The sequence below is a fragment of the Lontra canadensis genome, unplaced genomic scaffold, assembly GCF_010015895.1.
Source record: "Lontra canadensis isolate GAN:19392208 unplaced genomic scaffold, GSC_riverotter_1.0 scaffold21, whole genome shotgun sequence".
Classification (NCBI taxonomy): Eukaryota; Metazoa; Chordata; class Mammalia; order Carnivora; family Mustelidae; genus Lontra; species Lontra canadensis.
In genome coordinates this window covers 12,985,981-12,999,458 of record NW_022631015.1, presented here as the reverse complement: position 1 = coordinate 12,999,458, position 13,478 = coordinate 12,985,981, and the positions used below count along the sequence as shown (strand labels likewise).

The 13,478-nt window shown below is 41.2% G+C and overlaps 1 protein-coding gene across 1 annotated transcript in view; it reads left to right on the top strand.

Annotated features, from left to right (window-relative positions):
- The window catches only part of RANBP9 (RAN binding protein 9), an 87,754-nt gene that overhangs the window by 63,537 nt on the left and 10,739 nt on the right, over positions 1-13,478 (top strand). Inside the window, 6 exon segments of the mRNA XM_032861424.1 lie at positions 2,068-2,180; positions 3,467-3,575; positions 5,140-5,330; positions 6,477-6,621; positions 10,127-10,248; positions 11,868-12,019. Coding sequence (XP_032717315.1) covers positions 2,068-2,180; positions 3,467-3,575; positions 5,140-5,330; positions 6,477-6,621; positions 10,127-10,248; positions 11,868-12,019 — 832 coding nt within the window.

Sequence of the window (13,478 nt, the reverse complement as noted above, 5' to 3'; positions counted from 1 at the left end):
ATCAACTATTTTTGCTTATTAAGATCCCTGTCCCATTTTTGCTAAATCTGTTTATTATTTTTCATGTAGATTCAGGGAGGTTATAGTTGCCCTATTCTAAGTTGGAAAATCTGACCAGAAGCCTCCAATTGAAGGAGTTTTTAAAAAATCTTACTAATTATTTTTAATGTAATTTACTTTTACGTGTTATTATTAGACATTTAAGAGGCAGCAAAAGAATTAAGATCAAAGAGTTAGGAATATGGAGTGAGGATTCCTAAAAGTAGGATAAATACTTCACAGATTCCATAATAACAGTGGTACAGAATCAGTTAGGTAGCAGCAGAGCAAACAGTGGGTGTCAATAAAGGTGTACCATAAAATGAACAACCTTTATCTCAACTCATTCTTTATGAAAAAGTAGAATTTCATTGGATTGGAAGTCAGGAAAATATAAGTCCTGTGACAGTCAACTTTGTAGACTATACCTTTGCCAGAAGGCTGGAGATGACTCCTGGCTGTCCGTAGCACTAAATGGTAACTCTTAATAAAGCTTGAAATAGTACAGACTTAAAAAGTAAGTAAGTACCAGTAAATGTAAGTAGTCATTTCCACTGCTGTCATCTCACCCAAGAACAGAGCAGAGACTTCCAGATAGTGCCAGTCTGACAGTTCGTCTTATCTATGTAATTGCTTTGAACAGTTGTACATTTAAAGATATAAGTTTTTGTCTGTGTCTTTTGGAGGCAATAATGATTGGAAGATATGATGGTGATTCTGAAAACATGCTTCTTCCCAGGAGCGATTACCATCTGGTAGTGCACAGCCTCTGCGTTGGTATTATTTGCCCGCACAGTTGACAGGAGAGCAAAGTCTGGCTGACGGTCTCGTCATTACCATGAGTTAGAGCTAGGATAAGATGCTCTCCCAGGGTCACATCCCTGGGATGTGCTTTTAAAATGGTCACCACTGAGCATCACAGCAGGGCAGTAGTAGAAGAAACATCATTTCTCTTAATTCTGTAGCCAGAGTCCAGTGCAGTCTCCCACCCCCCCACCCCATCTTTATAAAATTGACACTCACCATGACTTCTAGGAAGTCCGTTTTTAAAAAGCTCTTCCCTACCCTTTTAAACCTAATTTGACCAGTTAGATGAAATAAAATTAAAAATCTGTTTCCTGGAGATTTCCCCCTCTGCCCCCGATCCCTCTTTCCTGAATCACTGCTTCCTGCCACTTTCTGATCGGTCCTCAGTCATGCCAGAGGCAGGCAGGTTTAGGAGTTGAATATTTGGGTATATTGGATATTTGGGTTAATATCGTTGAGTCGTACTGTTTGTCACCTTTTGTAGTTAGATATCAAGGTGTTTTGACCATTTGATGACATTTTAGAAAATTCTGTTCTCTGGAAGTTGGCGCTTCCATGGGAATCATACTTTCATGTCCAGTGATGTACAGTAATCTTTCACGTACTGTGATACGGATTGAGATGAGAAGGGGTAGTTTCTCGTTGATTAGTGTTGTCACCCGCATAGGCTTCGTTCTGAAAGATCCCTCTCTCGTGTTCACGTTAGTATTTCTTGTGTTCACGGCTGGTAGATCCCATCTCATGTGACCGATGAGTAAAGAAAGGAGTTGAACTCCATGACACGCAGAGTTCATCTGTTACTTAAAAATCGTTGTATTTTATAAAATGCCAGCACTTCACTGGGCTAGGTCGTACAATAAAGATGAAATAGAAATTATGGTTAGTAGGATTGAATATGAGGCTGGGAAATCACAGGAAAGAAGCCGGGGATCAGGGGCAGCCAAGAATCAAGAGTCTGTCCGTGACTCTCCTCTAGTGACAGTCATTCTTCTGGAGAGTGCTGGTAGCCTGGCGTTGTCAGTTCTCTTTTTGGAAATACTACATGACCAGAACAATATGATTTTTTTTTTTTTAACTTTATAGTTGAGGTTCCTAAAGCCTTATTTCAAAGGGAATAGGTTGGTTTTGTAACAACAGAGTAGATCTTGTTTTATATAAATTGTAGTATGAAGCCTGTATTCTCTTGACTAAAAGATGTGTGTTTCTTCTTTTTATTTTAAGAATGGTTTCATCTTATTTAGTCCACCATGGGTACTGTGCCACAGCAGAGGCCTTTGCCAGATCTACAGACCAGACCGTTCTAGAAGAATTAGCTTCCATTAAGAATAGACAAAGTAAGGACCCTGTGGTGCATGGATGATACTTGTTTTCAGATTATAGGTTTGGTTATATTGACTTTTAGAAATTTTATTTTTTAAGTTAAAAAATTTCAAATATATTAAAATTGATGCCTCTGAAATTTATTTTCATTGACATTTTTGAAGACCACCTTACAAAAAACTCACATAAGACTGTGTTAGCATTCTGGATATGGAAAGATAGAATTTTGGAGAAAGTTGTATAAGAAATGTTTACCAATCTAGGAGGTAAATATTTAAAAAAAAATTTTTTTTTTTTTTAGTTGGTAAAGTAGTCCCATGACTAGATATTAGTGCAGATAATATTTGAAAGAAATGTAAATCTTTGCATTATTCCAGCTGCTGTCTAAAGATAGCATTGATCTTAAGTTTTTACTGCTTCAGTCCCCGGGCTTGCGGCCAGAGCCGGGGCCCGTGCTGGCGGGAGCGAGTCAGCATGTGGCTCTGCCGCAGTTTGCCCTCTCGCTGTGGGCGTTAGTCCGTCGGGCAGAGTGTGGCCTGGTGAGAGGACAGGCATCAAAACACAACGGGATGGGTGAAGTCAGGATGCTTGAAACTTGGTTTAGCACCGATTACATTGTGTTGTCACTAATCGTATGCTTGCCTGCAGTTCTCACTATGTAACGAGCTCTGACAAACGGGAGATGATCCCGTACTTTTTCTGTGTACTCATCATCTGATTTGGCAAATTATCTGACACCCAGGGAACACTCAGTGAATGTTGAATTCAGATTTTACTCGAAGGCTAGCATTCTCATAGTACTGGGGGCAGAATGTTACATATTTGATAAGACATTTTGAATATTTTCTCTAATGTTTGCTATGGTCTTTTTAAAAAAACACTTTATTGAGGTATGGTTGACATATTAAAAGCTGTACATATTTTAGTGTGTGTAACTTGATGAGATTGGGAAAAGTATTCTGTGAGGCCGGCACCACCTTGTAGGCTGTAAACACATCCGTCTTTTTAAACTAGTGTCTAGCACCTCAGTACTGCTTAACAGGTATTTTTCCTGTATTACTTGTATATTAGTTTGTGATTTTTAAAAATAGTTTATGAAATACCTAATATTTCTAGTTTTTTAATATGTCCAAAATCTCTCCTTGATTGCCTAATAGAAACTATGATTTTAGAAAAAGAAAAAGAAATGGAAGTTAATTGCAATAATTTATTTAAAGTATTTTTTTACCTTTTTTTTTTTGACGGCCTTCTTACGTTACTACTCCTAAAAAATGATCTCTTGCTTTCTTTCTCTAACTAGGAATTCAGAAATTGGTGTTAGCAGGAAGAATGGGAGAAGCCATTGAAACAACGCAACAGTTATACCCAAGTTTACTTGAAAGAAATCCTAATCTCCTTTTCACATTAAAGTGAGTTTTTAATAAAAAGTTACTACATTATGTGTGTGTGTGTTATATATAATCAGAATTATTTTCATGTTTTAATAGTTTTAATCTTTGTTTCACCTTGTTTCAGGTATTAACATAATTTTGTAATATAGCTCATTTAAGTAACAGATGATTAAAAAAAATAAAACCCTGTGTTGGGGATTATAAGCAGATGGCATCTTTTGCTCTGTTTGCTCTTCTGTTACGCTAGCTATATGTTCAAAAGTGTTAAATTCTTCTTTAGAAGATGGATTATCTGTTTTTCTTCCCACAAAGTACCTTATTGTAAGTCTGTGTAATTTTGGAAAGTTGTGGTAAAATATACATAACATAAATTTGCCAGTTTTACACGGCAGTTCTGTAGCATTAAGTACAGTCACACTGTTCTGCAGTCCTCACCAGCCGTCCATCTCCAGAACTTTTGTCGTCATCCCAAACGGAGACACGAACTTCCCATTTCGCCCTGCCCACAGCTCCTAGCAACCACCATTTTATTTTCTCTATGAAATTGAATTTGACTTCCCTGATACCTCATCTAAGTGAAATCATAACATATTTGTTCTTTGTTACTGGCTTGTTCCTCTTAGCAAAATGTCCTCAGAATTCATCCATATGTAGCATATGTCAGAATTGTGTTCATTCCGAAGGCTGACTGGTAGACATTTGGGTTGCTTCCACTCTCGTGGTTGTAAATCATGCTGCCATGAACCGGGTGTACAGATACCTGTTGGAGTGCCTGTTTCCAGTTCTTCAGGGTATATACCCAGAAATGGGATTGTTAAACCGTATGATAAATCTGTATTTAATTTTTTGAGAACATTAATCCTTAGAATTCAGTAGCTCTGCACCATTTTACAGTCTCACCAACAGCCTACAAGAGTTCCAGTTTTTCCACATCCTTGTCAACACCTTATCTTCTGCGTCTTTTTTTTTTTTTTATAACAGCCATCGTAATGTGGTTTTTTTTGTTGGTCTTTCTGAATCTTTATTATTTTGAAATTTAGGGGTTATTAAGCTTAATATTTCCTGTCTCTTAAGTATCAGAAACCCTTTGTAAACCAAATGTTAGAATTGTTTTGCTTTAGAGTAAAATTTTAAGTGTGGCCCATTTTGGTGAAGAAGTTGCAAAAGGACCTAGGAATGAGGAAGAGTGGGGAGCACGGCTCTTTGTGTCATATGTCCAGGAAAGCACATCGTGTTCTTACATACTATTTGACTTGCTATCAGGTGCAAATATTATTTGATCAAGTTATTTTTAACTTCAGAAATGAAGTCCATATTGATTTTATTATACTACAGAGAGATTGTCATTTTCTCAGTAACTCTTGAATAAAGGAGATACAATGTCTTTTGCTTTACACTCTGATTTTTCTGGAAAATTTCAGATTTAAGCAGTATAGTATATGAAACCACAGGTAATATTTTTAGTATACAATGGAAAGGCCATACTTAGTGATAAATACAGTTTTTTTAAATACTTCATCTCAAAAATCTGTTGTACTAAATTGTTTGAAAATAAAGTCAGTTTATCTTTTGTTTTTTTTAGAGTGCGTCAGTTTATAGAAATGGTGAATGGTACAGATAGCGAAGTACGGTGTCTGGGAGGCCGAAGTCCGAAATCTCAAGACAGTTACCCCGTTAGTCCTCGACCTTTCAGTAGTCCAAGCATGAGCCCCAGCCATGGGATGAACATCCACAACTTAGCATCAGGCAAAGGAAGTACTGCGCATTTTTCTGGTGAGACTCAGTGTTATGACGGAACTTACAAGTTTTTACCTTTCTTTGTGCTTTTGAACCAAAATTTAAAATGTTTAAAAATCTGGATGTTTCCACATAGCCGTTTTGCACGCAGGCATACTTGATCTCACGGTGTTCTGGAAAGACAAACGGTAAGTGGATCAGATGGATGTTTTTAGTACCAGGAAGGTAACGTGAAGAAGGGCTGGTTCTGAGGCTGGGTTCTGAGCAGCTCTTCATAAACATAGGCCAGCATCTGAGTTGTCTTTGGAAATGAAGTCATAGACGTTCGGTGAAGCTAGAAGGTCACCGTGCGTTCCCGATGAAGTAGAAACGTGAAGGGGGTGCCGCGGTGGTGGTGGCTGTAGTCCGCCCGTCACCCCGCCTCGCTGGGCTGCCTGCTTTCTCATCCGCTCCCTGCCAGCCCCTGCGAGGGTCTGCTCTGCCACATTCTTTTCCTCCTGTCCCTTTATGGGCTCACTGGTCTTCTATCTTCAGGCTTTTGGTGTTTTAATGACAGTTCTCTCCTTTTTTGTGATATATGACATCACTTCTCTAGGTTGGTTTCCGGTTTTTCTTAGTCATCTTTCTTTGCTTGTGTCTCTCATTCCATTCTTCCCAGGGGATTCTCCTGTCTCTGTGTGTTCCACTTTCTGAAACAGAACCGTTTCTTTTCCTTTCATAGAGTAATAACCCTTTTGCTTTTCCTCCATTGGCACATACCTTTCTCCATTAGTGCCTCTCATTACCTCACCATCCCACACATGCCCGTGAGTCTTGGGTTTGTATCCTTTCTCACCTCCTGTCTCAAAGCCCATACATTGTCTCCCACGTGGAGAACTTCTTAGCTTCGGTGTATTTATATATTAGATGGGAGTGATGAGAGCCCTGCCCACCTGGGGGGTTGTGGGGGTTAAATAAGATCCATAAATAAGCCTTCAGTGAATGTTAAGGAAGATGGTAATTACAGCCCACAATTAATATCCTTATGTCCTTTCAAAGAAGTTACTTGTTTACTGTTTAAGTAATGCATTGACTCTCCTACATTGTGAAAGTTTTAAATGCAAGACCAGAATATGGGTACATTGTTTACAACTTAATTTAGTGTGTGTTTCTGTGTTCATGCATCTTTTTCTTTGTTTCCAGGTTTTGAAAGTTGTAGTAATGGTGTAATATCAAATAAAGCACATCAGTCATATTGCCATAGTAAACACCAGTCATCCAATTTGAATGTACCAGAACTAAACAGTATAAACATGTCACGATCACAGCAAGTTAATAACTTCACCAGGTACGTGATCTCCCTAGCTTTTGCATTACTATAAGCAACCTGCGTATAAGTGTCTTCATTTTTAATAATTTAGAAAAATTGAATTATATGGTCCATAATAGGGCCTGGGAGTTCCCAAGCCCCAGAGAATACAAGGGCGGGCAGTAAGCTCCCCAGAGCTCTTCACTCCCCGTGTGTGTGCAGCCTCCTTCCTTTAGTCCTTGCTCTGACTCTGCATTCCCTCCTCCACCTACCGGGACTGTAATAAGAATCTGTTCGGGCTCTGCCTTCTTCTGGTTTTCCTGATGGCACCGGCCTCTACAGATGGTCACATAGATGCTGTTCTTACATTTCCCAGTTAAGTCACAGTGGTCTGATTACTCTCCAGAAGTAACCTAAGATACATTGACAACTATTTTTTTTCTCTGTGTGGGTTTTTTTTTTTTTCTTTTTTTTTGTTTGGTGTAAATGTATAGAATGTTTCCTGGGTTCCAAATAACTTTACAAAGAATCTTTTCTGAAAGCCTGTGTTTAGAGAGCTTGCTTATAGCAGCAGATGGATCTTAAGTCATTTAGTAATAAACATCCAGCATGAGCGTGGTATTGAGGACCTGTTGGGTGTCAAACATTCTGCTAGGCGTGGTCTCTGACTTCCCAGAGCTTTGAGAAAAGGGATGTCTGTATGACTCTGCTAAAATCCTGGATCCGCTCAGTTGAAGATTCCTGGACCTAAAGGTTCGTGGAATGTTACCGTTTGGATACGAGTGTATGAGAGCAAGCTCTTACGAGGTCAGCCTGCCCGGATCATCCAGCATCTCAGTTCACTTTGGTTCAGGACTGGTGGAATGATAAAAATAATACAGATAAAAAATCACGGGTACATTTTATCATTCTGATGTTGGTTTGGTCTCATTACATGAATTGATTGGTCGCAGTGCTTTGTGGGGGGACGTTCATCAGTGCAAAACTTTTTCACGTGGAATCTTAATGGAAATATGATTCTGGAGAGAGGCGTAGGTATAAAAACCTGTATTTGTGATTTGGGAGAGTAATCAGAATATCCAGGTTATCTCTCCCAAGTGCCGACTTACTGAAGTGATGGTGGTGTGTGTGCAGCTGCAGCGGGGCGGGGGGGGATCCACAGAGGTGGTGTGGGAAGAGTGGTAGAAAAAATGGCCCGTCTCAGGCAGAGGAGATTAGGGTAGCCTTTCACAAGAGCAATGACATACTAGAAAACAGAAGATTAGAAGACTGGGTTGTAATCAAAATTACACATGGAAATGGAGGAAGTTAAGCCTTTTCCTTTAGGTCTTACCGTCCTATATAGCACATCTGTACTGTATTGTTGGTAGAAGGGTCTGTCCTTGTCTGGGGGCAGGACTGCGGGCAGTTCATCGGTTAGTCTCTTAAATACTCTTCATGGCAGGAAGTTGCTAAAGACACCCGGTACCACCTGAGTTCAGGGCAGCACGCTCACTGGAAGGGTTTAGTGACACAGCCTGCTCTGAGTGCAGTGTAGAAGGAGAAGAAAGGAAGCTTTTCAACTGCTTTAAACTACTAAACAGTTACATTTATAGGTGGTAAAGTCGTCCTTACAGTGGGATTGTGAAGTAGGCGAAGATGGTATTAACTGTTAAAACCATTTTACAGATGTAGAGCTGAACACCAGAAGTGCAAATGACTTTTGTGGGGGTCAGTTTCAATAATCAGGGGCTAGTAAGTTGCAGAACCGTGACTACTTCCCAGGATTTCTGACTCCCAGACTTGTGCTTTTTGCATTATACTGCACTCCACCGTCCACCCATCTGAAATGCTGCTCCCTACCCCCCCTCCCCTACATCTGATCCAGAAGGCTATAAAACTCAGTCCCCTTGTTACTCTTGAAGGATGATTTCCTCGATTATGTCCCCACTCAGTGTTGCGTCACTCCTTGTAGTTAACTTTCACCATCTGAGTGCTGATCCTCTGTTTGCCCCGGGAGGGCAGAGGCTGCTTCTCCCGAGCACAGAGCACGCTCTAAAGCTCTTCTTAAATAGGTTTCGAATGAAGGAATCCCTCCCAAATAGTACATTGTTTTGTCAAAAAAGGAAAAAAAAGTTTAGTATATTTATTAAGATCGCTAAAAACTATGATCTTAAGAATTTCCATTAAATTAAACATTATTCTCTCTAAAATTTGATTTGTCTTACCCATTCTCAGAGTTCGTCAGCATAGAGTAAACCAGGGTGCCTGGCTGGCTCAGTCAGTTGAGCATCTGACTCCTGATCTCGGCTCCAGTCTGAGCCCGCTTTGGGCTTTGTGCTGGGTGAGGAGCCTACTTAAAAAAAAAAAAAAAAAAGTAAACAAGCGTTTCTGACTGATGGAGGAATCCTGGGGCCATTGCCCCGTTCTCCCTAGATCTGTGTCTTTTCCCCTGACGTGTGTTGCTGATAGAAGTCGCGCCCTTACGCGCACACACTTCACCTCGCATGCTGTCCCCGAGGTGTTGCCTGTGGTTGTGTCTGGTGGCCTCACGCGCAGAGCGCTTTTTGCTCATCAGCATTCGGTGTTGCTTTTTTCCCCCACAAATGAATATACATTGCTTTTTAAATGAGAAAAGTACATTTTAATGTATTTGCTGTATTTTCATCAAGTGTGTCCTTCTGGACTATGGAATCCTTATGTAGATCTTCATTGGAGAAATCTTTGAGAATAGGTGTTTGTCGTGCTTAGAGCGTGTGGGGGCCGGAGGGACGTGGCAGCAGCGTCAGTGTGTCCACATGCGGGGACTGGCACTGGGCTGTTCGTCAGTAAAGGAGACGCAAGTGAAAGGAGCAATGTGCGTGTCCAAAATGGCATTTTTAAAATTAAGGTTTGGCAGATTCTTAAACAAGAAAGAAAGCCCATGGGAGGAAAATCGTGTTGGGTGCCAACAAGATCTGAAAGGACCAGACAGAGTGCTTTTCCAAGTCATTGTTTACTTTTGTGGGAGGCTGTGTTTCTGAGCCACGAGGACAGATGCTAGAAAGTGAAGACCATTAAAGAACAAATCGTCTTAGGAGAGATGACTATGAGGGCAGCAAAGAGGTGAAGCGGGACCCGGGAATAGTTTGAGAATGAAGTCCCCTCCCCCGTCCCCCCATTTTCCCTGAATGCTGGAAACGCGCACGCAGCCAGGGTAAGGGTGGGGGATCTTGGGGCAAGGGCTCGTCAGCGAGCAAAAAATGGAGTGCAGATCTGAGTCAGTAAAATCGTGGGGAGTATGTGAAAAGGTTTGTCCATACTGCTAGAAAGTCAGAAAACCCCTGCATTTTAGGACATACCCTTTTCCCCTTCCCGTCCAGGAGTACACATTTGTTAAGGGCAAGCTACATACGGGCTTTGAAGATGTTCAAGATTGAATTAAACGCCTTTTTTTACAGATTGCTATCGCCCCATATTATGAAGTCAGTATATAAGCGGGCTGTATGTAGTGAGTAGTAATTTATTTTAAACTAAGCTACAAGAACGCGGTTTCTAAAATTAGGCTTGTTTTTTTCATTTGCAGTACTGATGTCGACATGGAAGCAGAGCACTACTCCAATGGGGTCAGAGGGACTTCACCCAATGGTTTCCTAAACGGTAGCTCTAAACATGACCACGAAATGGAAGATTGGGACACCGAAATGGGTCTGCGGTGGTATTTCTTACATTTTTAATAAAAAATGATGACCACAAGGTTACGTTTTTACTTGTATTGATTCCCAGCTGATGAGCATAAATCAGATTTCAAGATGTATGTGCCATTGGATGTGACAGTCGTACATATAGTACAAATTGCCCAAAGTGTCCCGTGGACGTGGGCTGCTCAAGGAGCAGAGGCGCTTCTCAGTTTTCCGTGTGGGATGGTTCCCCTGACTTCAGTGCTGTCGTTAACGCAGCCGCACTCCTGGTAGTGTTAACTGTTCTGTAGCATGTTTGGGGCTGGAGGTGTGAACGGTTTTTATACTTACTTCAGTGTAACTAGCAAAGGCCAGATGGGTAGAAATGATTTTATAAATTCTAATCAGGCAATTTCTTATGTCGATTTAATGTGAATGTACGTGCCTTATGCATAGTTCGGTGCCGGGCACATAGTAGGTTCTTAAGTGTGACCCACCCTTCTCCTCCCTACCGCCCAAAAATGATGTGGCTGAAAAAACATTAGCATATATAGTTCTGTTTTGTTGATAACTTGTGTAAGTAAGTCGTGCCACAAAGTTAGACCATTGGCAAACTCTCCCATCAGTTGGAGAATGAAAATTTGTTGGAGCCTCAACATTCTTACTTGTCTGAATTGCATGGCAACATTAGATTCTATTTTGATGTTAAAAGGTCTGTATTGAGGATTGTTGTTGAGGATTATGTGTTCAACATAGAATTCATTTTCTCAGGCGAGGGGTTTAATTTAAAAGGCAACCTCGTTTTCCTGTGTCAGATACCAACAACTTCAACATTCAGAGAGTAACTTAAGCACGGTGATTTAAGAACAGGGGCTCTAGAGCCAGATGACCTGGATTCAAATTCTGCAACTGCCACTTACTAGCTGTGTAACCTTGGGCAGGTTACTTAAGAGCTCAGTGCCTCAGTTTCTTCATCTGTAAAATGGGTACAGTAATAACAACACCTGTAGGTCATTGTGAAGATTAAATAAGCCAATCTGTGAAAAGCTAAAAGCACAAAGTAAGTGCTCAGTAAATGTTAATCATTGTCATCGTTAGTCATCCATACAGTTACATTATTGATCAGTGGTTGGTGTCCACCAAGATAAATATGTACCATATAATTATTTTGTAAAAGTATGTGATTAACCCTTTCGATAACGTGGTGTCTTCTGTGTTTCTTTGAAGTCATTCAGCTTTTAGCCAAGAGGCACCCTTTCATTCCATCTCTGTTTGGTCAGAGTAGCCTGAGAGGCAGTTACTGACTTTGTTCTTTCTTCTTAATGCTGCTTAATGTCGTGTTAGAGATTTGTGCTTAACTTCTCATAAACCTTTCCCTGATAGCCTAGGTGCCCACTGCACAGGAAGGTTGTCACCGGACTTTCAGCTGCATGCTGGGTTTGGAGCCTAGATTCTTGAGACTTAGAGGAAGTAGACCTTTTAGCTGCAGCGTTTCACACTGAATTAAAATAAAGCCACGTGTTTAGATAAACTATTAGGTAGTAGTTCCTAAATGAAATGTACAGAGTGTTATAAGCAATTTATGTTCATTTCTCCATTGTATTCCATTTATTAAGGTAGTAAAATACTCGTTTGTTTCGCTTACAGAAGTTGATTCGAGTCAGTTAAGACGCCAGTTGTGTGGAGGAAGTCAGGCCGCCATAGAGAGGATGATTCACTTCGGAAGAGAGCTGCAGGCCATGAGCGAACAGCTGAGGAGGGAGTGTGGCAAGAACACAGCGAATAAAAAAATGTTGAAGGTAGATTTGTTTTTCCTTGAAACATTAGAAACGTGTCAAAGGAATTCAGTTGTCATTTTGTAAAACACTGAGCCGTGCTAGGAATTCCATTTAGACTTCCAGTAACTAATGCGGATTAAATCCCCGCTCTGCCACCCATCGGCACTGTTTACCCTCTCTTCACTAACTTGTCTGGTTCTGTTTTCTCGGCTGTAAAATTGGCAGAGTTGGTAGAGGTGTGGGTTTGCTGGAAAAGATATAAATTTGAGATTATTTTTATTTCTGCAAACGCCGCGCAGGGCTGCAGTGCCTTGAATGTCTCCTGCAGGGTTTCCGTTTTGATGGCGATTGCTGCGGCCTTGGGTCATCTTTCAAAAGGAGGGGGGGTTGAGATACATTCTCAGATCTCTTCTGGATTGATGTGTGTGATGGGTGGATGGCAAGATGGGTAAAATGTCAGCACTTCAGGATGTTAGCCAGTTTCACAGATCGGTTGCAGATGGACGAGTTTTCCCCTGCCTTAAGTCAGCACTGCAGTCCGTTGTAGGGATGTTAAGATTCTTTAAAAGACTTCTTTTTTAACTCTTAAGGTCCCAATAGCCCTGTGAGTCTGTGAAACATTAACCTAGCCATTGTGATTTTTTTTCTTTTTCTTTCTTTCTTTGGTAATTCTGAGTTAGCATTAGGTTGGGCTCAGAGGTGATTCGTTGTAAATATTTTCTCTGGAATGTTCTGTAAGAAGTCCAAAGGACAAAGGGGAGATGCGTGCGGTGGCCCTGAGCCCATGCCTGGGTTTGGTGGGAAAGAGCAAGGCCCGGGCCGCCCTTTCCTGCCCCAGACTGAGACTTAGCGTGCCAGCCAGCACTGCCTGGTAGCACCAAGCCTGGCATGAGGGCAGCAGACAGGGAACGGCCTCCTGTGCTATGGCCTCGGTGTGGCACCTGCTGTATAGACAGAGCATACCTGCTTAGCCTCTGAGCGGGTAAGGAGCCCCTTATCTACAGCGCCAGCTGCCCAGGTGGGAGGGGCAGTGGCTTCCCTGCACATGCGTGGCGACAGCCCACCTGCTGTTTCCAGTGGTGGGGGGAGGAGGGGCTCAGCCAGAAACCGAGGTTAAATTATGATTTTTATGCTAAGTAAAAGAAAATCAGTGGAATATGTAATTTAAACAATTTTTTATTTAAAATGGTCAAATCATATTTTGATTTGGGACTGCAAACTGGTGCAGCTACTGTGGGAGACAGTTTGGAGAGGTCCCCAAAAAGGAAAATACAACTGCCATATGATTCAGTTATTCCACTGTTGGGTATTTACCCCCAAACTGTGAAAACAGTAATTCAGAAAGATACATGCACCTCTGTGTTTACTGTAGTGGCATTTACAATCGCCACATTATGGAAGCAGCCCAGGTGTCCCTTGGTAGACCAGTGGATAAAGATGTGCTCTGTGTGTGTGTATATATTTGTGTTATTTATATATA